Source organism: Gobius niger, assembly GCF_951799975.1.
Source record: "Gobius niger genome assembly, chromosome: 3".
Lineage (NCBI taxonomy): Eukaryota > Metazoa > Chordata > Actinopteri > Gobiiformes > Gobiidae > Gobius > Gobius niger.
The window spans coordinates 25,379,523-25,407,480 of record NC_136854.1 but is presented as its reverse complement, the minus strand read 5'-3'; the positions used below and the strand labels follow the sequence as shown (position 1 = coordinate 25,407,480).

The following is a 27,958-nucleotide window of genomic DNA, read 5'->3' as shown; positions in this document are numbered from 1 at the left end:
CGGCCTACATGCCTGTAAAACTAATAATAGATCGACTACTCAGGATAATGCTTGTTTAGTGTTTTACTTTGAAAGGGACCGTAGTTTCCGATCATGATGAGCCAAACAAACGCTACCTTCACGCAGGTTTGGGGCCTGCTGTGTTTTCAACGGGGAGCGAGCCTTGGAGAAAAATGGCGTCTGCTGGCGACCCAGAGCGGGACACCGGCCGTCCAGTTTAAGCTCCTCTCCCTGGTTATGAGCGCGGGTTTGGCGGGGTAAAGTCCACACCGTTGCCAGACCGCTCGTTTGTTTCTTCCTCTTTTTCTCCGGTGTGTGGCCCATAACAGCACCGAAATTGACGCGGAACAGAGCAGGCTCTCGCCTGCTATGAGGGGGAGTCGAAGAGGAAGGCCGCCCAAACCAGACGCGGAGATGCGGGAGGGTTCACCAGGGCCAGTCCGCGGCTCCAGGAGCAGCCGAACCAGAGGGATGAGAGCACGGGGCAGGGGCAGAGGACGGGGCCGAGGACGGGGAGCGTCAGGCAGTGGAGGCAGCACAGGCTTGATCGAGGTGGACAGTGACATTTCTGGTCGAGAGAACTTTAATTCGTCCCGCGGCCGCAGGAAAGTTGGAGGCTCCAGCGCGGCATCGCGGGGCAGAGGCAGCAGCAGAGGGAGAGGCAGGGGGTCGAGAGGTGGCCGCGGCAGCAGAGGAGGTGTGAGGCGGCCTCAGACCAAGGTGGTCTACGACGACAACAGCGAGGACGAGGAGGATAATTTCAGCTACAGATCTGAAGAAGACGAGCTCCTGAACGATAACCCGTCCTCGGATCTCGAGGAAGAGGAGGCCTTGGGAAACGACTCGGACTATCTGGAGGAGCTACCTGATGAGGATGATGCCAGCTACTGCACCGAGAGTAGCTTTAGGAGCCACAGCACACTCGGAAGTACCCCAGGTGCGTTAGAGAAAAAGATGGCATTACTGTACGCGTGCATTTTATTTTTTGCCCTGAACTGAAAGCAAGCCGTATTGTTCAAAATGGAGCTTGCACTCAGAAATAGGCCTTTGTTTACAGTGTGCTCGCTGGCTGTGCTTCTGCTCCACGCTACAACCGGCTCTCGTGTTTTGACTTTTGCTAAATCAGCACATCTAATCATAATACATAGTTTATATGTATAACTTTAAGATTATTGTTTGACTCACGCGTGCGTGTACTTTTGCTAATATGATATTTGCGAGAAAAGGACAAAAGCCTTGGACCATGTTCTTTACAGCACTTTCATTCATTCGTATTTTTGTTTATGTTCAGCTGTTATATTTCCTCTTGACGGGGGAAGCGCACCGGCTAAAGCGGAAGGTTTTAAGTTTTTTGATGTACCCCTGTTTATTGATAAACATGTAATTAGGCTCCGATTTTTTTGTAGCTTTATTATTTTTAAAGAAGAATCCTTATTTTCCCACAATCACCTGTTGCAAGCATACTTGACATTTTTATTTTGGATATAATGTGCTATAATAACCTCACACATGAATGTTATGTTAATTCTTATCTCACAGATGCAATTAATCTAATGGTCTCAAATGAAACATAATGTACTGAACACTTATTACAATGCAATTATGTAACGTTATGTTCAACTTTTGGCTAAATGTAACTTATGAAAGTTTAAATATGACTCTGCATTTTTCTGCTTTCTCCATTTCACCAATTCATCTTTATTTTTGCAGGCCGAAGAAGGAGTAAGCTTATGCGACCGAGATCTCCAATATTTGAAGCAAAGGATGTGCCTCTGTTGGACCTTCCCAAGTGTTCTGAAGACCTCCTGGTCCCTGCGTCGCACCTGCTTGATATCATTGGCGTCTATGAGGTTCTCCGTAACTTTGGTTCTGTGTTGCGGCTCTCTCCGTTTCGCCTTGAGGATTTCTGTGCGGCGTTGGCCAGCCAGGAGCAGTGCACGCTACTGGCAGAGACACACATCTCTTTGCTCAAAGCAATTCTCAGAGAGGAGGACACGTCCAACACCACATTTGGTCCAGCTGACGTGAAGGACTCTGTCAACTCCACATTGTATTTTGTGGATGGCATGACGTGGCCGGAGGTTGTGCGCTCCTACTGTGACAGTGACCCGGAGTACAGACATATTCTGCCTTTTCTGGACAGCGAGGAATATCCGTACGAACCTCTGGAAAGTAAAATTAAAGTTCTCCAGTTTTTAGTGGACCAGTTTTTAGCTACCAACATTGCTCGGGAGGAGCTGATGTCTGAAGGCGTTGTGGCGTACGATGATCATTGCCGGGTGTGCCATCGTCTGGGCGACCTGCTGTGCTGTGAAACTTGTTCAGCCGTGTATCACTTGGAGTGTGTGAAGCCCCCGCTGCAGGAGGTGCCCGAGGACGAGTGGCAGTGCGAGGTGTGCGTGGCACATAAGGTGTCCGGCGTGGCTGACTGCATCCCTGAAGTGCAAAAGACTAAACCCTTCATTCGTCAGCTGCCTCTTGGTTATGATCGTCATCGCCGCAAATACTGGTTTTTAAATCGTCGGGTCATTGTGTAAGTACTAACTTTTTTAAGATTGTTCTGAACTGCAGAATTTGGACTTTGACAGTTTGTACAAAGTGTAAATTCTTGATTTAAGAACTGCTGAGTCTTCAATCAGTTAAATTATATTGTAACACTCACTGCTCTGATATATGTATAAAAAAAACAACAACAAACTACCTATGCACACTCTGGATCATTGTGAGGCTGAAATGATTGGGAATTCAGCACTGCAGCTGTGCAAGGAATATTTGTTTAATGAGCCAAAATTGATGGCTTTATTCAGCAGAAGCATCAACAGTATTGCCATGGCGATGTTAGCATAGTGTGATTAGCTGTGAATGCTCGGTCAGCAGCAGTGTAGAGGTACAACATCCACTAGAAGACCATCTTGAGGAATGGTTTTTGTTCCTCTTTTTGTCAACATTATCTGATGTTGTTTTTATGCAACACAGTTATTACCGAATAATTTATCACTCAAATACTCTTCATAATAATGAGAAAACTCTATGAAAGTGTGTGTCATCCTCTGGGACTCACCCACCTGTTACATTTTTTTAATTTTCAGTGAAGAAGACACTGATCAAGACAAAACCATATGGTACTACAGCTCCAAGGTAAGCGCAGGTTTGCTCCAGTGATGGGAAATAGTAAAGTTCCGAAATGCTTTTGTTTACTGCACTTATAAATGTTATCTTTCTTACTTCTGGCTCTTGACTGAACTGCGTCTTCCTCAGGTCCAGCTGGCTGAACTCATTGACTGCCTGGATAAGGAGTACTGGGAGAACGATCTGTACGCTGCCATTGACGAGATCCGTGATGAGGTTCATGTACACATGGACATCACAGAGGACTTGACCAACAAGTCCCGCGGCAACAACAAGTGTTACCTCACCGCCGCTAACGGTAAGCCTGTAGTTGTGTCGGCATGTGTTTGTTGGAAAATGCTGGAGGTTGAACATAGATTTTTCATAGAAGAACATAGAAAGGAAGAAATGAGAAAGGAAGCTCGGGAGGGGAGGGAGGGCTTAACAAGAAAGTGTCATCACATGTGCTTGACCAAAACAAAGGTCGCATGCTCTAACATTTCCTCGGACCGCCTTTTAGCTTGATTACAGCACACATTTGCGGTGGCATTGTTTCAAGAAGCTTCTGTAATGTCAAGAGATCCAGTGTTGCATTCATTTTTCACCAAGATCTTGTATTGATGATGCAAGTGTGACCACTGTGCAAAGCCTTCTGCAGAATATCCCAAAGACTCAATGGGCTTAAGATCTGGACTCTGTGGTGGCCGATCCATGGGTGAATTTGACGACTCTCATGCTCCCTTTATGCTATTCAAACATAACCCAAGTTATTTTGTTATGGATGGCTGGTGAAATCCACCCACCTAGTGTTATAGCCTCTATTTCCTCTAACAGTTGCTACTTTATTATCTTTCTCATCAAAGGCATAAATACGGTGTAACTCATTTTGAGCGTGTCCCATGTTATCCGTGAATCAGAGGAGATCCTGGAGCGGCTGCGGTTGAAGAAGGAGGAGGAGATGGAGGAGGTGAAAAGGCGCGCGGCCGAGGAGGCTCTGAGGGCGCGGCTGGAGCAGGAGAAAAAGGACGTGGATGTCGAAGGGGTCGGCACGGAAACGGAGGGCAGCCGCCCGGTGGAAGAGCAGAAAGACCAGAGCGCAGAGGAGCAGAGGAGAAAAGACGAAACTAAACCTGACTCAGCCGAGGAGAAGGTTAACAGCTTGAAAACTGAAGGTTGGCAATTTTGATCTACTGAATACGTGGTCTTGTTGCGCATCATTGTCCGTGATCACATTTTAATTGGATTGCAATCTCTGCTGTCATTCTCAGTCGTCAATTCTCTTAGTAAATCATCAAACCTACCTGCTGATTGGTTTAGAGTTTGAGGAAGTAAAACAGAATACTGACTACTGTATACTATTCATTTAAAAATTCAGAAGTTATTATAGTCATTATGGTTGTGACTGTGTTTGAAAAGTCTTGTCAGCAGAGGGCGTCATAACATTGACTATGCCGAAAAAGGCTCCTAAACTCACTGTGACCAATGACAGCACCGATGGTACTCTTATGGACCAAGCATCTATACAGAACTGCAGTGGGAGAATGGATCTGTACGTCTTTCTGTCTGTAGAAACCTCATCACCTTCTGCCAGTGGAGAGGGCATTCCCAGCCTCAGCCAGCCCTCGCAGCACGGGGAGGACAACAGTAATAGCAGTGCCGAAATACCACCCAGGGGCCCAGAACCTCCAGATCTTGTGGACAAGTCGTCTCAGTCATCGCTGGCAAGTTTTGATGACGCAGGTACGATAAAACACAACAATGCAAAACTATGCACATTTTAAAACTATGTTGTCTGAAGTATTAATGCTTGTTTTTAGGGGAAAGTAAAGACTCGAAAGGAGATGTGACACCTACAGGGAGTAAGAAGGCTTCAGCCACTCGAATGGTGACCCGGCTGAGGAACCCAGACAGCAAGCTGAGTCAGCTAAAAAGTCAACAGGTAGCTGCTGGTATTCTTCAAGCTCACGCGGCCCTTCTATTGCCCCAACAGCATCAGAGCATCGAACTGAAGTATTTTAGGTCAACGGAGCATGTGAAAGATTTGTCTGAACTTATCCCCAAACAAATAATACCCCCGCATTAAAGGTGTATTATGCAACTTTTTATGTGGAAAAAAAAGGTTGATGTTTGTGTGGATTTTACGTTGTCGTGACCCAGTGGCTGAGTAGTCAGCATGGCGCCTTTACTTTCTATCACAGTGGTCTCTAGGACGCTCCAGGATCAATTGTTTTGTAGGTCTTCTGGTGAGAGGGTCCGTCAGCTGTGAAAACCTTCCAAACAAATAATCCTGCAGCGTCCTAGAGACACTGGGTCACTACAAGGTCAAATACGCACAAAAAACTTTTGTGTTTTTTTTTCACATAAAAAGTTGCATAATGCACCTTTAAGCATCTGACGTAATTTTTCTAATTAGTTATTTAATTATTAGTTTGTTCATGAAACCTTTTTTTTCTTTGGAATTGAAAGGTTCTTGTGGTGAATGCACAAGGCGACATCACTCGGATCAGCACACGCAGCAGCAAAGAGGTGGTGATTAAGGGGACTTTCAGCCAATTCTTTAAGCTTGGTCAGGAGGGCAAATATCGGGTCTACCATAACCAGTACAGCGCCAATGCACTTTCTCTAAACAAGCACCAGCACAGAGAGGTATTACAAATTCTGCTGCACTTTAATGATGCATTCCAGTTCTCTCTAAGTGATTCCTCTTCTTTTTAGGATCATGACAAGAGGCGCCATCTGTCACACAAGTTCTGCATGACCCCAGCGGGAGAATTCAAATGGAACGGGACCATCCACGGCATTAAGGGGATGACCATCTCTACTCTCGGGCACACAATCATTCAACTGGAAAACAACGTCCCGTCTCCATTCATGCACCCCAACTGGGCCTCACACAGGTATGACACATGGCAGGAAGTTATTAAGAAATGTATGTAGAAATGATTGGTAACTCCAGCATTTTGTGTGTGTTTGGCCAGAACCAACTGGATCAAAGCCGTTCAGATGTGCAGCAAGGCCAGAGAGTTTGCACTGGCTTTGGCCATCCTGGAGTGTGCCGTCAAACCTGTGGCGCTACTTCCTGTATGGAAGGATTCTCTGGGACACACCAGGTACACACCATTTTTTTTTACCAATTTGTCAGATTCAAATCCTTGATTAGATTTGATTGTTTTCACTCTTCCATGTACATTTCTGTGGTTTACTCAGTAATAACATAGTAGTGATCGTAACCAGATCAGTTCAAAGGCCCACCCTGGCTGTGAGAAATAATATTTAGACTTAAAGTCCTCTACCACCCACCTCTCCTGGTGCACCAGGACCTTAAAGACGGGATTGTTCAAATTTTCTTTACTTAACGTGTGTAAATAAACTCTGAACGCTCAACTCTGGATCAAGGTTTTACTTCAACATGCATTCAAGTGGATTAGTATTTATTTATATAATGTGATAGCATCTTTCCCTATGAATACTGCACCTCGCATGAAATTATCAAGCTAAATGCAAACCACTTCCAGGTTGAATCGCATGACATCCATGGAACGAGAGGAGAAAGAAAAGGTGAAGAAAAGGGAGAAGAAACTGGAAGACGAAGAAACAATGCAACAGGCCACTTGGGTCAAGTACACTTTCCCAATCAAACATCAGGTATTTATCTGCTACAGTTCGAGTTGCGCTTCATTTAGCAGTCTGGAATAATACATTTATGCGTCTCTGAAGGTGTGGAAACAGAAGGGCGAGGAGTACCGTGTCACTGGTTATGGAGGATGGAATTGGATCAGTCGGACATATGTTCATCGGTTTCTTCCAAAGCTTCCCGGAAACACCAATCCCAACTACCGCAAGGAGATCGAAGGTCAGTCCTGGGGTAGTCGGGGGGGGGTTACTATTATTTAATGTTTTTTGTAATTGATTCCTGTTTCAGAAACATTTAATGAACTTGATGACTTTAATTGTTTAGATGCTAAAATGGGAAAGAAGTGCTCATTACTGGATCTGAGTCGCCGTCCGAGTGTGTGTGCAGATATTCAGACGTCTACTGAGGAATCGGCGTCAAAACCGAAAGAAGAAGAGTCATTACAAGATGTTTCAAATGAAACGGAAAAGTCTGAGAGGATTTTATCTGATAAACCCTCAGTAAAGATAGAGATGGAGCCTACATCTTCCCTTTTGAATGAAGAGAAAGGTATGGCTGACCTGCATTGATACTTCATGCACCTCCCCAACTTTTAACACCACCTCCTAATTATTAACATGGATAGTGTAATGTTCACTCAATTCCACTGGGTGTAATTCTGGCATTTACAGACTAAACAGTTTATTGATTAACCTTATAGTTATAGGGCACCATTTAGTTAGTTAGAATCTCATATAATCTTGCATAACCTTAAAATGTACTGTATCCTTCCATTAGGTTCCCAGGTCTCTGTGAAGGAAGAGCAGACGGATGGATCGGAGAGACCTTTCAATTATGACGTAGTGGACGTCAGCAAAGGGTTCCTGACTCGGGTTGCCTACAAGAAGAGAGTAAAGGCGTCTAAACTGGACTCTCTATTGGAGCGGCGCGTAAAGCAGCACAGTATTGAAGAGCAGCAAAAGCGGCAGCAGTCTTCTTCCAAGCCCCAAACTCCAGCAGCACTGTCCTCAACCCCAGCACCTTCTCTGAGCACTCCTGTTCGGCCGCGCTCTCCTCTCAAGCCGCTCGCCATCGCACAGACTCTTGCCCCAGAAAAGCATCCGGACGAGGAAAACACCTCTATACAAAACATGCAAGTTGACAGTGCGGCTGTGAGCACAGAGGAGGCCGTCTCTGCTTCTCTTTCTCCTCCTGTTTTAGACTGTACGCCTACAGACGGCTGTAGCATGGATGGAGATTCACTATCAAATCAGAGCGCATCACAAGATCAAGAGACAAATGTCATAGAAAGAACTATGGGGTCAAAACAAACGAATTCAGGGCAAGAAGTTATGACTTTTGAAGAACTGGGAAATAATGTTGATGTTTCATCTGATGAGACAAAATGTAAACCGGACTCAGTTAGCAGTTTAAGGGTTCTTGCTCAAAAGTGCATCAAAGAATCGGCAGCCCCGAAATCTTTTCAGCCAAACGGTAAGGACGTCGAGGAGAAGCAGGTCGTGCAGAAACATGGCACTAAAGATATGTGCTCTCCTCTGCCTCAGGTTAATGGTAATGATGTATTAGTAAGTGAAGACTCTATAAGTAGATCAAAAATGTGTCCGAATAATGGCATGTGCAACCTTCAGCCTAAGATGAACAGCATAGAAAATGAAGGAAATAGACTTGACAATGTGTTCAAAGACAGCTCGCAGTCAAACCATGTGTTAAATGGGGATTTACTTCTCAGTAAAGGTAATGATCCTATAGACCAGGATTGCAAGGCTGAGGTAGAAAAGAAGTTGCTTTTTGACCCAGATTATAGCCCTCCTGTAAAGATCACCAGACTCGAAAACAGCACAAATGCACTCGATGCTGATAATCAAAGCGCAGTTCAAAACAGCTGCGCGGCGTCAGTGAAAGTCATCCGGATGCCCCCGTCTCCTATACCTTCAGCGGAGGAGTCCAGTCTAAGCGACGACTTTGCGGAGGAGAACAGCAACAGCGAGACTGCAGAACCACAGAGCCTTTTCAAACAGGTGACCACAACATCCACCACCAGAACAACAATGGTCTCCAATACCACCGTCGTTGCATCACATTTGGACCAAATCCCTTCAACGAACACCAGCACAGTGTCGACTCTTACCACGACCACCAAGACGATTGTAACAAAAACATCTGGGGCTGATGGACAGTCACAAGTCGTGTCCAAAGAAGAGCACTCGTCAGTGTCGGCTTCTCTGTCTAAATTGAGAAGCGACTCTAGCGGGAAAACGTCAGAGTCCTCGGCGACCATGAGCCAAGAAGAATGGTCGTCAACAAAAGGCCGCGTGCGACTTCTCAAATTCTCCCGCACCAAAAAGACGCGTTCCGATACCGCCCTGCCGTCCTACCGCAAGTTTGTCACCAAGAGCACCCGCAGGAGTATTTTTGTGCTGCCGTTTGATGACCTGAAGGCGCTGGCAAGGCGGGGCGGGTTTCGTGAAGTGCTGCTGTTTAACTACAACTCCAAACCAGCACCAGACATTTGGCCATATCCCACACCCAGACCTACGTTTGGCATCACCTGGAGGTAAGGCTTACATCATTCCACACAAACAGTAGCTCAAAGAATGTCGGATATATCTGTCTTCTCCTTTAAATGCTCTGTCTGTTCCACCTGTAGATGGTGAAGTCATGAAGTTTGATCGCTGAATTACGCTTACCTCTGTTTCTTACATTAGGATTTTATAAGCAACATTTACAACAACTTAATTTCCACATTTATTGTATGCCTTTAATATTTATTGCCTCTCCCTCCCTGCGTGTTTTGGTTTTGGCTCCAAAGAGTGTTATTACATTGATCCTGGTCACACAAGGTCCGGACCTCAGACTTCCAAGGCAGACATGATTCATGCAGCGGTCGAGGAAGTGTCAAGATGTTCACTCTGTGCACTGATCCAGCACTGCAGCCCAGAGATATTTTCCCGTCTGTGGTTGCTCAAGTGGAAGATGATTTCTGCTTACACCATTGAGGTCGCAGAAAGACTTAACGTTTGTTATCCAGGGCTATGTAATGATTATTACAGAGGAGGATGGTATATGTCATAAGATTAAAACAAGAGTAGCGATGCACATTCTATACATCTGCTGTAATCGGTAATAGATACATTTCTAACATATTACAGATGAAGTAGTACATTCCTATAAGTGCAGGGTTTCAGATAATTATAATGTATAATTTACTCTACATTTTCATCTGTACATAATGTACAGCAAAACAATTTTCAACTAGAAATGCAATGGCTGCGCCATTGCGATTGACTGCGGAAATGCGGGAAGCAAATGCAGAAAATTGCATAAACTCTTCAAATTGCATAATCTATTTTGCATAAACTGGTAAAATGCATAAAATGTCATGATGCATAAACTGTTTAAACTGCATAAAGTGGTAAAATGCATGAATGGGTTAATTTGCATAAATTATGTAAATTACATAAGCTCTTTAAAATTCATAAATCCTAAATGGCATAAACTTTTATATTCCATAAACTGGTCAAACTGTTGAAATGGCCTCAGTGCTTGATTGGCAGAAGCTGCACAAATGGCTGAAAGGCCTGGAGTCTCCCCATTGGCTGGATTCCCCCATACACACCAATGCAAAAATTTCAAACTCCCGTATAAAAAAAATGGAAAACTGCAGAAGGCCAATTTTTTCTCAAAACCCACAAGTTGCAGAAGCTGAACCTGCACAAAGTGCAGAAATTGCATAAAATGCAGAAAAAAGTGCAGAAAAGCATGGATTTGCGGCAGCCCCATTATAAGTCAATGGGAAAAATCTCCGACATTTTGGCCGATAGCGGAAAAACCGTAAGTTGCAGAAGTCCCAAAAGTAATAGCACCCTTCTCCTCAACATGCGCAACGTTTTGATGCATAACTTGCATAAATTGCACAAAGCATGAAAGTGCTGAAAGCTGGAGAAAATCGGGAAAAAGATGGAAGAGGAATAATAATAAAGAACATGAAAACCAATAATTGACTGCGGAAGAATTCCGCAGTCAATCAATGATAAAATGTATTATGATTAATAAACACCCCCAAACAATGGTATTACAGCGGTTAGCGCTTGTGCTTCACAGCTTCGATTCTCTCACCTGGACGGGGCCTTTCTGTGTGGAGTTTGTATGTTCTCCCAGTGTCTGCATAGGTTTCCTCTGGGTACTCCGGTTTCCCCGACCACGGAAACATGTACAATCGGCCAGGATGAATGAGAGTGTGTTTGAGAGTGCGCATGTGGGACGACGGATGGAAATTAGCCCTCGGCGTGGCGTGTTTACATGCATGAGTCCCATGTATGTTCATTAACATCCCGACCAAATAAACAAAAAAGTTTTAAAAACACTTATTATTTAGTTCTTTCATGTTCTCTGGTTACAAAACATGCACATTAGGCTCCAACCCTCCTGCTGTAGTCATAGGTGGGGTCTTCTCAGGTTGCCCAAGCGATATTAAAAGGTCACATCTCATCTCACTTCATTAGTCTTGATTATGATTTTTATTACATCAGTGGTTCATATGGTGCCTTGATTTTGTTTTTCTTTGAATGCAAAATAATATTTCAGATTGTTGATGATTTATGTTCATTGTGCAGTTATTCCATGTTTTTCCATTGTCTTTTTTCCTAGTCTTGTTTCTTATTTCGCGCCCTCAGGTATCGCTTGCAGACAGTCAAGTCCATGGCGGGTGTGAGTTTGATGCTGAGACTCCTCTGGGCCTCTCTGAGATGGGACGACATGGCAGTGAAACCGTCTGCAGCTGTGGGCACGACGCGCACGGGTAAAATATTTATTTACGTCGACACACAGAATAATCCATGTGTCGAATTAGCTGATTTGAAATATGAACAGCTAAACTAATATTAGCACTACATTTCAGAACATGGCTTTAACTAAGACTTACCATTTCTCATGATGTTTGGTTTCCTTTGTGAGTTTAGCAAGAACGCTAAAATATATCTATATGCTGTATGTACTGAAGTTCAATCTAAGTGCTTATGCTGTGGAGTGCTATTCCTGCATTTTCCTCCTCATCACGTCATACCAACCCAGCCCTTTCCCCACTCATTGCTACAGAGCAATCCGAAACTGAGATCACCACCACGGAGATCATCAAGAGGCGCGACGTGGGTCCTTACGGCATCCGCTCAGAGTACTGCATCCGCAAAATCATCTGTCCCCTCGGAGTCCCTGATACGCCTAAAGGTGGGAAACTTTAACCCATTGATTCACCCACGCCGTCAAGAAATCGCTCTACATTTTCACAACATGCCCGTGTCCATTTCTAGAAACCCACACGCCTCAGAGGAAAGGGCTGCGCTCCAGTGCCCTGCGGCCCAAGAAACCGGAGCCGGCCAAGCAGACCGGCCCAGTGGTCATCGAGACATGGGTGGCTGAAGAGGAGCTTGACCTGTGGGAGATCAGGGCCTTTTCTGAAAGGTTAGAAGCACGCAATCTATCACTATATGAGGATTTGTCTAGTCTACAAACACTGGAATTGAACTCAAGTATTCACAAAGGCACACAGTAAAAACAGCACTTACTTTTACAGAGTTGAGAAAGAGAAGGCTCAAGCCGCAGAGCAAGCTAAGGTGAGCGTTTGTTTCTTTTTATTTGTTTCAATATAAACCCCCATTTTGTAATTGACAACACTCCATACAATGCAGAAACGATTGGAGCAAAAACCTGGCACAGTCACCGTCACCCCAACAGGAACCCCCTCGGCTACTGTGACGACTCCCAAGGTCATCGTCGGATCTGTGTCGGGACAGGGCACCCCCAACGCCAAAGTGGTGCTGTCCACAAAAATGGGTGGCAACGTCACATTCCAACAGGGCAAGAACTTCCAGCAGTCGTTTGCCACATGGGTAAAGCAAGGTCAGAGCACACAAGGCACGAGATAGATTGATTTGTTAGCATGCCGTTGGGGATAATGTTGGCTTGGATCTAGTGTCTTTTCCGTACACTCACTCATTATTTTAAAACATAAAGCGTAGAATCAAACAAAAGCAGGTTTATATCTAAGTTGACTTTGATGTGTTTTTTGTTTTAGGCTCAGGGACCGACACCAGCGTAACAGTTTCTAGTGGGCAAACCTTCCAAATAACAGGAGCAACAGGCGGCGCTAAAGTCGTGTCAGCCAAGCTGCCCCTTCCTGCCAACAGCAAGATTGTGACTGTTAATGTGCCGACTTCGCAAGCAGGTACTTCATATGTTTATATCAATGTTTATTTGTGTCTGAAGTATATCTAAACGTTTGAAATTGAAGCAGAACTAAGTAACTCATGCCCCCCGGTGTCGTACCATGTTACGTTTTTTACTCATTTGTTGTCCGTGAGAGTAAATACTACGCTGACAGAAAAGATAAAAGGAGAAAGGGATATTGTACATTGTGCCACAACCAAATTACGCAATGGAGATACATTTTTTTCACTGAAACTCGGCTGCAAGTACTGCTAAAGTGGCGATAGCCCGCAGTTAGCTTTGCCCGTTAGCCTGTTAGCTTCTTCTTCGTGATTCCATTAGTGTGTATTGGGTCTCCGGGTCGGCGCAGGGAAAGTTGCAATTGTGGGTTTCTGGCCAGAGACACCAGGGGGAGATGAAAGACCCCCAATCATCTCATCAACACTTGTATTACGACCAGAGGGACCACGAAAAGGATTTATTAAAGTAAACAAGTTACTTAGCTCTTCTTTAAGTAGCACTAGTTATTTCTTTTGAAGCACCTCAGTTTTACAATGTTTATTCTACTGACACTGCCATGTCAGTTGTGGTGCCTGACTGTTCAGTTCCAAGATTATGATTCATTCCCAAAGTGTGGTGTGGCACGTCTCGCTTTGTCCTGTCGACCTGGTGATTTAATAGTGTGTTATTTGGGTTGGGTGGTTATTACTAAATAGACTTGTATAGTCTGTTCTGGTTTTAGTAAAATATAAACAGAATTGGAATAGTTGAAATAAAACGATACTGCATTAACATATCAAAACCTGTAATGAACACGTGAGCAAGTTTAAATGTCGAGTGTAGGTCTGAAACAGAATTTATAGAGTGACTCACCTTTGATGCTACTTTGAAGGAGAAACTAAGTTCATGGCGAGTGTAGCTATTAAACGACATGTGTATTTATCCAGTATGACTGTTGGGCACTCTGTTTATTTTGGAAGAGCTTAAGGAAGTTAGGTAGGAAAACAAGTTTACTCTGAGGTCTGCCTTCCAGACAGGTAGTCCTCTATGGAGAGATCCCTTTTCCCCTCGCTGAATGAAAGTGCACCTCCCAACCCACTACAAGCTCTGCAAACAGCTAGTCCAGAGAAACAAATGTCTGATACATGTGAGCGCAGCAGCAGCTCATCAGCTCCTATGTCTGTTTGCCGAGGGAAACCCTTGATGTATAGGTTTACCAACTTGGTTGCGGTCAAAAACCTCAGTTAAGAATACAACAGAGCCAAAGCAAAGTGCAGTTTTCATTTATGCCTTTGCTTCACATCAGCTCCCAAAGGTTCTGTGAAAAAATATGAATTGCTCACTTTGTAAAGTTTGTGTTAAAATGGGAACGAAATTCATCCATAATTTATGAGTCCAGCTCCAAGTGTGTGGGGGAAACCAAGTAAGATTTGAAGCTTTGACCTGCTCAGCTAATATTTACTTTTGCTCTCATCAAAAAAAGGCTAATTAGAAACTAGGAGAGAAATTACAGATCATGTGATAAGGTGTGCAATGCCAGTGCCGCATCTCCACTTTCTATATGCCAGCAGTTAACCGCTGCTTCACACCACTAATCGTATCTTCGGTGTTTTGATGTTTACTGATGTCAGATTTGTGAAGTAATTAGATCTGAGCCTCCTAATAAATCTTTTCAGGAGTGGTTCAGCAAAAAGTGTTGGGCATCATCCCATCCGGTACAACTGGCACCGCGCAGACCTTTACCACTTTCCAGCCTCGTGCAACAGCGCTCAACATCAGGCCGAGTACGCCAGGAGCCCAGCAGCAGGTACACGCCGCTACCATTTTTTCTAGCTTCATATGGCATGGCACTATTAAAATAAAAGTCTGTTTAAGTTTTCCTGAGTGCCTCTGATCCCCCTTTTGCTTTTACTCTGTCTGTATCCTGGAGAGCAATGTATATGATATTTAACCCACTTTGGACCACTCACCTTTTAATTTGCATTCCTCTTCATCTGCTGTGTCGTTGCAGGTTCTTACAGCTGGAGGTCAGATCCGCCCAGGAATGACCGTGATCCGGACTCCAATCCAACAGTCTGGGGCCATGGGGAAGACCGTAATCAGAACGCCTCTTGTGGTTCAGCAAGGTAAGCAAGTTAATGAATCTAATATGTTAGCTTGTAAGAAACCGCCCTTTTCTCTGCACTTCAAGTTACAATTTCCAAAATACACTTCTGTTTAGCGCCAACACTTTGCCTTGTTGTTTTGCCAGGCCAAGGTGGACAGCAAGTAGTGACTCAGATCATTCGAGGCCAAGCTGTTTCCACTGCTGTATCTGGTGCGAGCGCTGTAGCCACAGTCGCTGGACAGGGGCCCACCAGTCCCACCACAGGACAGACAGCAGGACAAACACCTCCTGGGACACCACGAGCCCAGGGGCAAGGCCCGGTTAAACTTAGCCTGGCACAGCTTGCACAGCTCACGCAGGTTAGAGAAAGAAATTAAAGATGTGAATATGTATTACTAGAGAAGTGTGCATTCTCTGTCCCAGTGGCTCTCTGCTGCGACTGGATGTAGAGGTGTGCCTTATTTGAGCTTTTAGTCCTCATGAAGAACCTACTTGTAGTCGTCTTTGAGTAATCCAGTGTATTCAATCCGTGTTCCACTATGCATCATTGTCCTGTGTCCTCCAGAAGCAGCAGCAGACAGGTGCTGGTGTGGACCGACCGACTGGTGTGAGTGGGACCCAGCAGCCTTTGACGCTCATGGTTCAGGGTCAGGGCCAGACCACAGGGCAGCTCCAGGTCATACCTCCCGGGGTCACTGTGATTCCTGGTCCTGGTCAGCAGCTCATGCAGGCCACGCTCCCCAATGGCCAAATGCAGCGCTTCCTCTTCACTCCCATAGCCTCAGGTGTTACGCCCACATCAAGCACAGGTACGGCAAGGTTGTTAGCAAGTCTACTCCCAGGTGTATAGAGACTGTACAATCCTTTCTGTGTTATAGGCAACGAATGGAGTTTACCCCAGACCTATCTATGAATTGAGAGCAGTGAAATGCTTTGTTGTTGTGTGGGGTCCAATTTCTAATGTCTCTTTGAAATTATATTTAGTGTGTTTCCATGATTATTCGATTGCTACAAACAGTAATAAGATACAAACAAGAGGCATGAAAACGTTCTGAAACTTTCTGTACTCGTGTTACTGTTTTTCTGAAGACTCCTCTATTTCAGGTACCCCCTCAAAAACCCCAGCCCAGCCGGCGCACCAGGCTGCTGCCCCGGTACAGGCAGGTGCATCCCCTCTGACCACAGCTAACACCCCTTCAGCTGCCACGCCCCAGGGGCAGGTACCCCCACAGATGCCCATCCAGTCCCCCACATCTCTGCAGGTCAAGACCCAGGGAGGCACCACTCAGTTACAGCTCCAGCAAACATCTCAGCTCATTAATGTGTCAGGGCTCCAGCAGCAGGTGCAGGTAAGCTCAATCACCCACTTCAACTCAATAAAGCAATTAATCATCAAATAAGAAGTCATTGAAATGGATCGCAAGGCAGGTTGTTGGCTTAGAAAAGTGTGTTTCTCTCTGCAGGTTTTGGCCCAGTTGCAGGCCCAGCAGGGAGGAGGCACATTGCCACAGCACTTCAAACTGCAACTTCCAATCCAGATACAACAGACTGGGACCACATCAGCTCAGGGAGGACAGGTACTGTGGAACCGCAAACAACAATGTTTACCAATTAGTCATTTCTGGCTTCAGGCATACTTCATAACATTTCATTGAAGAAATGGAATAAAACAATCGTTTTATGGCAGATGTGTACAATACCTCAAAAGAATGTGCCCTGACTGTGCATTTGGTTTTGCTGACAAATTTGTTTATTAACAGTTTTGCAGACGTAATGACAATGTATCCTAGAATCTTCCACAATGTAGACGACACTGGGGCTTTTTGTGAAGTATATATGACAGTTAATAAACATAGATTTAATTAAATGCAACAGGGTTTTATTAATATGTTCCAATAGACAATGATGTTCCTCATTGTGATTCAGATTGGAAATGTGGTGACGATTCAGGCGGCCTCGGTGCAGGAGCAGTTGCAGAGAATCCAACAACTGAGAGAGCAGCAGCAGCTGAAGAAACGGCAAGCGGCAGAGGCCAAAAGAGAACAGGCCCTCAACACTGTCAATCAAAACGACATCATACAGAAGCAGGTTTGTGCTGCTCTAATCATTGTAATTGAACCGAAATCACAATGTGCTCTGAAAGCAACAACATCTTCTGTCTCCTTGGGATCTGATTATGAAAATTTAGATTATTTCACCTTAACGCGTTTTGTATTCTACTGTAAACATTCATGATTTCTGACTTGTGTTTTAGGTGGTTATGAAGCAAAATGCTGTTATTGAACACCTGAAGCAGAAGAAGACCATGACTCCAGCGGAGAGAGAGGAGAATCAGAGGTTAGTATTTCATCACATAAACAACAACTCTTCTTGCCTCTGGTTACAGTGGGAGGGGCTACACAGCATGAAAATATGTATGTGTCTGATAAGGTGACACACTTACACAGTGCAAGAATGGGTGTCCGAAGGGGCTGCTAAGTACAGATGTCAGTGCCACAATACACGAAAAATGCATTCAGAGAAAATCCCGTGAAAACTCTACGGCAAAATGGCGATACAATGCAATAATTACATTTTATTGTGAAAAAAAGACAATTTCTATGTTAAACTGGACCAAAATCTGAAAATGGACTTAAAGAAGAACTAAGTTACTTGTTTAGCTTAATAAATCCTTAGTCCTTCTGGCGGTAATACAAGTGTTAATGGGATGATTGGGCGGTCTGTCATCTCCCCTGGTGTCTCTGGCCAGAAATTGAAATTGCAACTTTCCCTGCCTCCGGGTCAGAGGCGCAATACACACTAATGGAATCACGAAGAACAGGCTAACGGGCAAAGCTAACTCTGGGCTAGCGCCACTTAAACAGTATTTACAGCCAAGTTTGAGTAAAAAAAAATATCTCCATTGTGTAATTGAGTTGTCCACAATGTACAATATCCCTCTCTCCCTTTGTCTTTTCTGTCAGCGTACTATTAACTCAACAATTAATGAGTAAAAACATGCTACGACACCTGCAGGCGCTTATGGCCTCTAGGGGCATGAGTTACTTAGTTCTGCTTTAAATGAGAGTTGCTTATATGGGGTTGGAATAATTAAATGACGAGCTAGTCATAAAACTAGACCGAAATTACACAGTTCTGACTTCCGTGTATTATGTATGGTATTTCAGTTTTTTTTTTTAAATTAAATAGATATTCTTCCAAATCCATGCATCCTTAACAGCAGCACGTTACAAAGCTGACACTATACATTTGAAGCCTGCGCTGACCCTTTGCTGACCCTGACAGAGACGTGTTCGTATAGACAGACATTTTGTCAACACTGTGTCCATTCACACTGCCCTGAAACGCCAAACCCAGACTACTCTGACCTCACTAATGTCTATTTCTGCTTCAATTTAAAATCTTTTTTCCTGTCAACTTCTTGTCCATTTTTTCCTTCAAAACATTTTTGTTCATAAAAGCCACAGTTGTAGTTTGCACTCCGACTGTTTACACGTTAATTTCCGTCATCATCACCCTCTGCTTACACTGAGCCACGCATATGTCACGCATCATGGCTCTGGCCTGTTCCTGACCTCTGCCGTCGTGGATGTGTGTGTTTGCCGTCCACCGTTCACACTGTGGTGCACTGAACAAGGCTGGTGCTGGTGCTGAGGCTGAACCAGCATTTTCAGTTGTAGTTGTGAATGTTGGCGAACACAAGTGAAGCCGCTGCAAGCACAGAGCCACAGATTATCCACATTTACAGAAATAAAAGTCTGTTTGCTTTTTGGGTCAGATCTCAGGCTGTGTGTACATCCTAGCGGGCCAGTATTTGCTTCTCCTTACAGGAAATTGTAACATCACAAGGTCCTGTGCATGTTCATTTTTACTTGAAGTATGTGGACAACTTTCCCCCTTTACCATGTTTATAAGAGCCACCCAGCCTTTCCCTATCGCTGACCATTGTTTTTGCCTTCACCCACTCCCAGACTACTGAAGCAAAGCCTACTACAAATAAACACTGACCATCCCAAACTCAACATCTGCGAGACACGTGGCTCTCACACAACGCGTCTCAGATGGCAACATTGTGGTTAGGGCTTTTTATTCTAAATATGTCCAGGAGCTTTAACATGTGAGAGAAGACTGAACTGTGACATGCTGAACTAATCTACATTTTATGTTTGTAGAAGACAAAGCTATAGTTTGCCGGTCTTTTACATAAGAGCCCCTGAAGACAGAATATTTTTTGTTTCCTGAGAGGAATAGTCTGAGCCAGAGGTCAAGTCAATGACCCTGAAATATTTGCAGCTTTAGTGGATTAATAGTTATTTCCACACACTCATCTTCCTCTTTTATCTTTATTTTATTATTTTCAAACACTTTTATCTCTGGCTGAGCTGTAGAATATGGTGGTCTATTGTGCCTGTGGTCCACTTGTTTTTAGTTCATCAAAGATTCTGTGTGATTATTTATATCTAATACATGACAATACAATAAAGCAAGGGTCCTCAAACTACAGCCTGCGGGTCAATTCCGGCCCGCAAAATGATTTAACCCGGCCCCTGACTCGTAGAGCACATATCCCTCTTTTTAACTAAATACCCAGTATACTCATTCCAGCCACTAGGAGGCAACTTAAATAAATAAAAAGAATTCCACCAGGGAATGTGAATCAGGATATCAGCAACACATTATAGCCACGTGGTAAATGAAGCTTACCATCACAGAGTGTGGAGTGAATGAATAATGACTACAGTACTTTGAGAAACTTGTGACACAGGCTTGCAAAGCGCAATACAAGTGTAAGCAGTTATTACTTTGGTCACATTACGCAATGATGTTTTATTTGAAAATAAAAATAAATGAAATAGCTGTGGTATTTCAAATTAAAACAAAGTGTGAAGACTTGATTACTATTTTTGCAAACCACTACAGCTAAACAAATATGTGCCTGGAATCAAGTGTTGATCTTGTGAATACAGTGGTAGGGATGTGCCAGGCTAGTAATCTCTTCTTCACAGTGAGGCCTGCTGCGTTTTGGTCTGGGTTATATGTTCTTTTCTATGTTGTTGCCAACCTGGCCCGGCCCTTCATCACAATCAGGAACGATAATGCAGCCCTCTGAGAAAAAAAGTTTGAGGACCCCTGCAATAAAGTACACTGAGTTGTTGGAAAACATAATCCATTTCCCCTCTTTTCTCTTTTCTCTTCAGAATGATTGTTTGCAACCAGGTAATGAAGTTCATCCTGGACCGGATTGATAAGGATGAGAGACAAGCTGCAAAGAAGAAGAAAAAGGAGGAGGTGGTGGAGGCAAAGCGGAGATTGGCCAATGCCAGCAAATTGTCCACAATCCTGTATCGACACAAAGAGAGCCTCAAGATGGAGATCCTGAAGAAGCGGGCACTTCTGGACAAGGAGCTGCAGCTCGAGGCTCAGGTAAAGACTGGGGGGAAAGCGGTGATGGCAGAAAAACACAATGTGCAATGATTTTGTTGAATGTAAAATAGTTAAACTTGGATTTAATATTGACTTGATTAATTTAATGTATATATGCTGTATCTATAGATATAAGTAAATCTACAGAAATGTGCAGCTAATGAGCGGTGACAAAAAAGGTTAAAATATGTAAAATATTTGGGGAAAATCAGTAATTCAGATTGTGGCTCAGTTGATCGGTGCGTTCATTTACAGATCCAAAGGTCAGTGGTTCAATTCCTAACTCTCTCTGGTGCAGGTTGTCACCGTGTCCTTGGGCAAGACACTCAAACCTCGCTTCTGTCAGTCTACCCCAAGCCGTCTATGGCTCTTACATTAATATGTAATATCATACTATTGTTTTATGTGCGCTTCGTTCAGGAGGAGCTGAAGAAGGACTTGTTGCGAATGCAGCGTGAGAAGGAGAGGGCTCAGGCTGCAGCTCAGCAGGCCGCCCGAGCCGCCGCTCAGCAACAGGCTCTGGCCCAGCACCACCTAGCCACCAACGCCAGCTCTGCACAGAAGAGGAAACGAGACGATGTCCAATCCATCAGTCCGTCAGCCAAGTCCAAGAAGAAGAAGATGATCTCCACTACAAGCATCAAAGAAAACAAGAAGGACACCAAGCTCTACTGCATCTGCAAGACTCCCTACGACGAGACCAAGTTAGTCATTTTAATTGACCCAACACCTTCAGGCGTTAGAGAAAGAAACTAGTGTGAAAGAAGTGTCCTGGCATTCAAATGTATTTGTAGAGAGTTTTATTTAACCTTAGTGTAGTTCAATGAGTTTCTAACAATGTATAAATCATGGACTACAAAATACAAAATGAACGATGTGCTGCTCCAACAAAGAAACAATCTCCCCGCTAGTTGTACAGGGGCCTAGGCACATCCAAACCTCCTGAGAGAGGGTCTGCTGAGGCAGGCGGGGATAAAAGCTCACATAGATCTGAGGATGTGTGACCATTCAGAGCTTTATGAACAAACATTAACATTTAAACAAACAAAGTTTGATTCCTGTTTTTCCTTGTTTCTCCAGGTTTTACATTGGTTGTGACCTTTGTACGAACTGGTACCATGGCGACTGTGTGGGAATCACTGAAAAGGAGGCAAAGAAAATGGACGACTACATTTGTGTCGAATGCAAACGAGGCCAAGCAAGTAGCGCAGAGGAGCTGTACTGCATCTGCCAGACTCCTTATGACGAGTCCCAGTGAGGAACTAAAGCTTGTTCTGTGGACAGCTGTATCCAACTGCTTTATAAATCTAAATAACTTTCTCCTCTAGGTTCTACATTGGCTGTGATCGTTGTCAAAACTGGTACCACGGTCGCTGTGTGGGGATTCTACAAAGTGAGGCCAGCCACATAGATGAATACGTTTGTCCACAGTGTCAGTCGACTGAGGACGCCATGACTGTGTTGACGCCGCTCACAGACAAGGACTACGAGGGCCTGAGAAGAGTACTGCGCTCTTTACAGGTAACACTCAAATGTGTGAAAGCTGGGGAGGGAACGTCGTTCTAAAAGATCAAATCAAGATTAGTGCTGTCAATCTTTTAATCTTTTCAATCAAATGAATAACACTTTTGACATGTGAGTCATTGCAGTTCATTTTAATGTAATTATTATATTGACGAAGATTCTCCTATTTTAAGCATTTGGGCACAAGTTATGAACAAACATTGTCTATAAATGAAGAGGCAATTACATTTTAATTCAAGTCTGGGGATGGTGTTTCATAATGAGTCTATGAGGACACATGCTTCAGGTGAATTTACATATTAAAACAGTTTTCCTCAAAGTTTTGGTTTTCCCTGCCTTGTTAAAAAATGATGAAGCAATTTATCTACATTTGCTGCGACCCACTTTTTACGAACAGGTTGAGAACCACTGCTTTAAACTGTAGTCGGTGTCTCTTGTCGATGACGCCTACAATAGTGAATGACATTTGCAAACACAGTAAACTGGAGTATTGCTTTCCCTGACTTGAGCCTGTGACATTGTATAACCAGCAAACAAAAGTCCTCTGTGTGTTGCTTATCTGATGGGTTCAGTTCCCCAGAGCAGCACTTGGACAGTTGCCTTCGTCTGTTTTGTTTTTTTCTAGCTCCCAGTTCTCTTCCCTCCTACCTCTTTGTGTTTTCTCCGTCAGTCTGTGTGTGTTGTTTTAGTGCGTGTGACGCTGAAGGATTCAAGCTGAACATCTGTGTTGACGCACCTGCTTCCACTGTCATTTTCTCTGTCCTGTTTGTTTTTCCTTTTTGGTCCCGGTTTTCTCAAGTCTCTCTCATTTTACCGCCCACAGGCTCATAAGATGGCCTGGCCATTTCTGGAGCCAGTGGACACCAATGATGCACCAGACTACTACAGGGTTATTAAGGAACCAATGGGTGAGTGATCATTAAGATTGAAATGACCTGAAGTCTTTAGGGGGTGGTTTGTGTTTTGCCTATAGCTAAATCTCTCTCACTTAAAAACAATTTTTAGCTTCTAATAAAGTGAGCATTAAATGCTGAACTTCCCAATGACCCACTTTTGCTCCCGATATACAAGTAAAAAAAGTGACTGCTGGTAGTTGACATAAAACTCAGTCTCTATATCTTAAACTTCAAAAGGTGCCTGGCACCAGAGGAAGCCCTCCAACTCAGATCAAACCGGCCATGTAAATGTGACTTGCGTCAACAGGAGCTTTTTGAACTTCCACACAAACAAACTGCTAATAAGCTGCTCCCGCTTCTGCAGGGCATCCTGTGGAAACAGACCCACACTCCACTGCTTTTGGCCTTATCCTGGAAACTCTAGCACACGCCCCACCACCCCAAGAAAAAGACCTTGTTGGTTCTCACAAATTAAAAGAGCATTTGGCCCGTGGCTAGTTTTGGAGGTTTTTGGGATAAAATCTGATGAAAGAGAAGAAGGAGGTCTTTGATATTGACCGTGAGGTTTGCACGGCCCAGGCCAGCTAGGTGGGGGCTCGGAGTCAGTCTTGTTTGCTTTAAGTGGAGCCCACCAGGAGCAGTACATTACAGCTAGGTTTGGCTAAGTTACACTTTGTAACAAGGTTAGTGACACACTATAAGCTCTTTCTATTGACAACTCGAGAGGTCTATATTATACAGACCAAACGAAATGCACTAGTGGTGGTTCCGTTAATATTTTGGTTTATTTATTGTGTGAGACCATCTGTATCAAACACAGCCCTGACTTGATGCAAAAAAAAGTATAAATAATTGTAATTTGAGGCAGTGCCCTGTTAACTATGGATTAATCAGACAGGAAGTGAAGGCCGTCACTCTTCTCAGGAATGACATACTGAGCTGAGAGGTTTAATCTGGCAGGACTTTTGAATTTGTGTTGTATAAAAAGAGATAAAACATGCTTGTGAGACATATTTGAATCTCTGTCAACAACAATTACTGAAGTATGTGTGTAAACAGATACAGTTTGTAGGACCTTTTTAATTGGGAACAAGATCCAATGGCTTATTTCTGATATATAAGAATAAGAACAGTCTCCACTAAAATCAATGCATTTGTTAATGGATATGTACATTATTACTTTGTTTCTCTGTCTCTCAGATCTTTCCACAATGGAGGTTAAGTTGCAGAAGCACGAGTACATCAAGCTGACGGAGTTTGTAGCAGACATGACCAAAATATTTGATAACTGTCGCTATTACAACCCCAGCGACTCGCCCTTTTACCAGTGTGCTGAGGTTCTGGAGACCTTCTTTGTACAAAAGCTCAAAGGTTTTAAAGCTAGCAGGTAAGAAATAACCTGGGGTTAACCTCTAACTGTTTTCTTTCATCATTGCGTGTTTCATCTTCCGGTCTCTGCTTGATAATTCATCCTGTAAACATACAGTATCTTGTGGCTATTTTTATTTGGTTTAAAGAGCATATCTGGTACTTTAAATTGAATAGTCCTGGCTTTTTATGATTCTGGATCACTAATGCTGCCATTACTACAAATGATCTATTTACAAGTATGGCCTCTGCATCAGCCTGCCGTATTCTTGCCCGTAGAGTTGCTGGAGCCAGAGGAGTTGTAGCATGGCGACCTTTACTTTGCTTGTATTTTTCAAAGCTGTGTGTAGTTTGCATCCTCCTGGTTCAGTGCTTCACCTGCATGTATTGACTCCATCCATTCTCTCTGTTTCCTCTTTTGCAGATTGTGATGTCTAAACTCCTAGGTGCCCGGGGTCAATCTTTAAACAAACTAATTGGTTTTCTTCGATGTGGTTGTTTTTACCTCTTTAAAACAGCAACAAACTTTGCAACAAGTGCATAATGATATACCACACCAAAGGTGTGATATTTTTGCTACTTAAAGAAAAAAATAATTTCTTCTTCAATAATGGCAGCCATGTTGGTAACCCAAATCATTTGAGACAATGTATTTTCTTACACTTTACAGATGACTGAGATTTTGTTTGTTACATCTAGAATAATAAGTGCTAGGTTTGTCATTCAGCTTAAAAATACAGTATGTGTGGGTATTGATTATGTAAAAGACGATCTTTTATTTCACATAATTTGTTTGTCATATTAGGCAGAACATTTTACCTCAGTTTTAAGCACGCATTAGTTTCATTTCATCAGCTCTGCTCATGTATTGTATTATTTTATGTGCATAATGTATCTTTTGTGAAGGACATTTTTTATTTTCTTAAGGAAATAATGGTAAGGCTTGTAAAGATAGAGTAAATCTAGTGTAGTTTTCCTGATCTGAGCGCAAGTGTTGACTCTAGTTCAGATTAACTTCTTGTATGTACGATAGTGCAGGTTGGTCTCATGTTGCGTACATTTAGATCACATTTCACCAACATGGCTGCTTGGCCTTTGTTCAAATGTCTGACCCACTGGCATCCAACAAATGTTTGTTTTTATTTTCTTTTGTACCTCTAGTGCATATTTTTGTCATAATGTAAAGCTTTTAATAAAAAAAATAGAAAGAAATGATACAAAAGGTCCCTCATTCTCTCTCTGCCTGTCTCTATAGGTCTCATAACAACAAACTACCATCAGCAGTTTCTTAGTCCACTCATAATACATGGCTTAAAAGTCCAGCCCATGGTTTGAATGTGACTGAAACCTCTTGTTTTGCTGGACGTTTGGAAATGCTGAAGACCAGCCTGACGTGGTGTCAAATCTGACCCCAGAGTGGACCAACTGCCAGCCCCACACAGCATCGTGTATGGAGCCACTAGTTTTAACAACACTCCTTTGCATCTAAAGTGCAGAGTCCTCTCACTTCGTCCATGAAAAGGAAGTGACAGCGGCAGAATTTACAGATGTTTTTACTCAGGCAGAATTTATAGTTTACCTACATTGAACAATTGTTCTTCCTTACATCACTCATTTTTCATGTATAGACTGGTGAGGCATAACTTTGTAGCCACTGACGAATGCAGTTTTGTTTTGTTTTTTTCATCATGGTTTCAGTTACAAAGTAGGATTTGCGGTAGTAAATCAAAGTCAAATTGGGACTAGATTACTTGTTCTCAAACTTCACACCAAGTATAACCTAAGAAATAAATAAGGCTCTCTGAGTGCTGCCATATCTGCACCAGGTGAAGGACAAAGCGCTTCTAAACATGGACTCACCCAAAAGACGACTTAAAAGAACAGGCCACCGTTTTTAAATACTGAGATATGGTCTTACCTTAGCTTAGATGAGTTGATGCGTAGCTGTCTGGACTGTATGCGTGCCCTCAGTCTCGTTAACAGAGCCCAGATGGTGTTAGCATTTAGCCCCTCCTCTTCTCATCTATGGATCCAAACGGAGGTGAAGTTAGAAGCAACCAAGCTCTGCCACGTTTTCCCTATATAAATATGGTTACATGAGCTTGTATACAATCCACGCAAAATTAAACATGTTCATTTTCTAAGCGGATAAAAAGGGGAACTATGCTACTATATTGCAAGGCGTAGTATATAGTTCCCCTTTTTATCCGCTTAGAAAATCATGTTTAATTTTGTGTAACTACACTTGGGTCGTGTAAAGGCTCATATATTTAAATAGGGAAAACATGGAAGAGCTTTGTTGCTTCTAACTTCACATCCATAGATGAGAAGAGGAGAGGCGGTATGCTAACGCCGTCTGTGCTCTGTTTATGTGACAGAGCGTACGCGTAAAGACCAGACAGGTACGCATCAACTCGTCTAAGGTAAGAATATATCTCAATATGCAGAAACGGTAGCCTATTCCTTTAAATATATGCCTCAAAGCTTAAAGACAAGAAATGAGGAGGAGCCCAAGTGGGATAAGTTTAGGCTACCTGTAACACAATTTGAGAAACACTTGGATAATGGGGCAGAACGTCCCCAAATCTGCAGCTCTTGTGGGTGTCCCGTTACCGTGAGTTTGCTGTAGTGAGACAAAGATGAGATCAGAGAAAGGAACAATGAACTGCAATGTTCATACTGGAAATTCACTTAATTCCAAGTGTTTTTAATTAATCCTTCCCATGGTGTAGATAAGTACAGTTCCATCATTGAAGCCTTCTGTTGAAATGCCTTTCAAGACTAAACTGAAAAATGGATCTCCGGTGTGTCCACAAGCTGTTTCATCTTACTATATGAAGAATGTTATATTGACCTTGTGAGGAGACTTTTATCTGTACTATAGCATCCACCTCTTTCAAAGTATTTCATTGAAGTTGACAGGTTGGCTCACATCTGTGTTAACTCACAAAAACTGGCCCTCGGAGCATAGTTAAGTAATTGGATAATAGTCTTTTCCACTCAGCATCTCCCGAGTTATTTTGCGGTCTGAGATGGTGTGTTGCAGAATGGGGGGAACTATAGGGAGTCTTTGTACAACTGGGTTTGTATGAAAATTTTATAGCTGCATTTTTAGCATATTTGGTAACATTTTTTGTAACATGTCATTATCAATTTTGAAGAAGAAGAACGGTGCGGCTGAGTTGAGGCAAAGTTATGCTCAAAAACATTGTAAACGAAGTGGGTTTTGAGCTTTGAGAAAGGATGTAGCTTCTGTCTTTGTTTTTCATCATCTTTGTAACTCCGTGTGTGTCACTCAGTTTTTGTAAAACTTGTAAATTATAACTAATGAGATATAGTAAATACAGATTTTTAGAGCCGTAGAAACATTTATTTTTCTCTTAGAACCAGCAGCTAAGCCCATGTGTATATTTAACTATTTTTATTTTAAATAGGAAAAATTGCCCTTTCTTCTCAAACAAGTTGCTGCATCTTTAAGATTTTGAATGAATAGAGACAAAGTAATTCATTTTTTTTATTTATATGTTCCCAGTTATGCATAATACAGTCACTTGATTTTGCGGTTTTATTTATTTAAAGAAAAATGATTTGATAAAGTTGAACATGCATAAACGAAAATCAAAACTGTTTTATGTGGTTGTTGTGAAGAGATTCTCTTTTGTACTTCATAGGACGGTTCACCATGTAAAATAAATG

At 43.1% G+C, this 27,958-nt stretch overlaps 1 protein-coding gene across 1 annotated transcript; it reads left to right on the top strand.

Annotated features, from left to right (window-relative positions):
• The first annotated feature begins 58 nt into the window (after positions 1-58).
• Positions 59-26,133, top strand: LOC306960293 (nucleosome-remodeling factor subunit BPTF-like). Its single transcript, XM_079552672.1, is given in 37 exon segments — positions 59-247; positions 250-316; positions 318-937; positions 1,711-2,533; positions 3,090-3,138; positions 3,259-3,427; positions 4,026-4,280; positions 4,678-4,848; positions 4,926-5,047; positions 5,575-5,754; positions 5,824-6,005; positions 6,087-6,218; positions 6,624-6,753; positions 6,826-6,961; positions 7,067-7,291; positions 7,520-9,296; positions 11,416-11,540; positions 11,837-11,965; positions 12,049-12,199; positions 12,312-12,351; positions 12,427-12,637; positions 12,813-12,962; positions 14,620-14,750; positions 14,955-15,069; positions 15,195-15,409; positions 15,616-15,859; positions 16,155-16,399; positions 16,514-16,627; positions 16,977-17,138; positions 17,305-17,387; positions 20,249-20,474; positions 20,895-21,178; positions 21,555-21,728; positions 21,803-21,995; positions 22,822-22,906; positions 24,095-24,281; positions 25,518-26,133. Coding segments are annotated over 37 exon segments (8,493 nt in total). The 5' UTR covers positions 59-93; the 3' UTR covers positions 25,555-26,133.
• Positions 26,134-27,958: the final 1,825 nt, after the last annotated feature.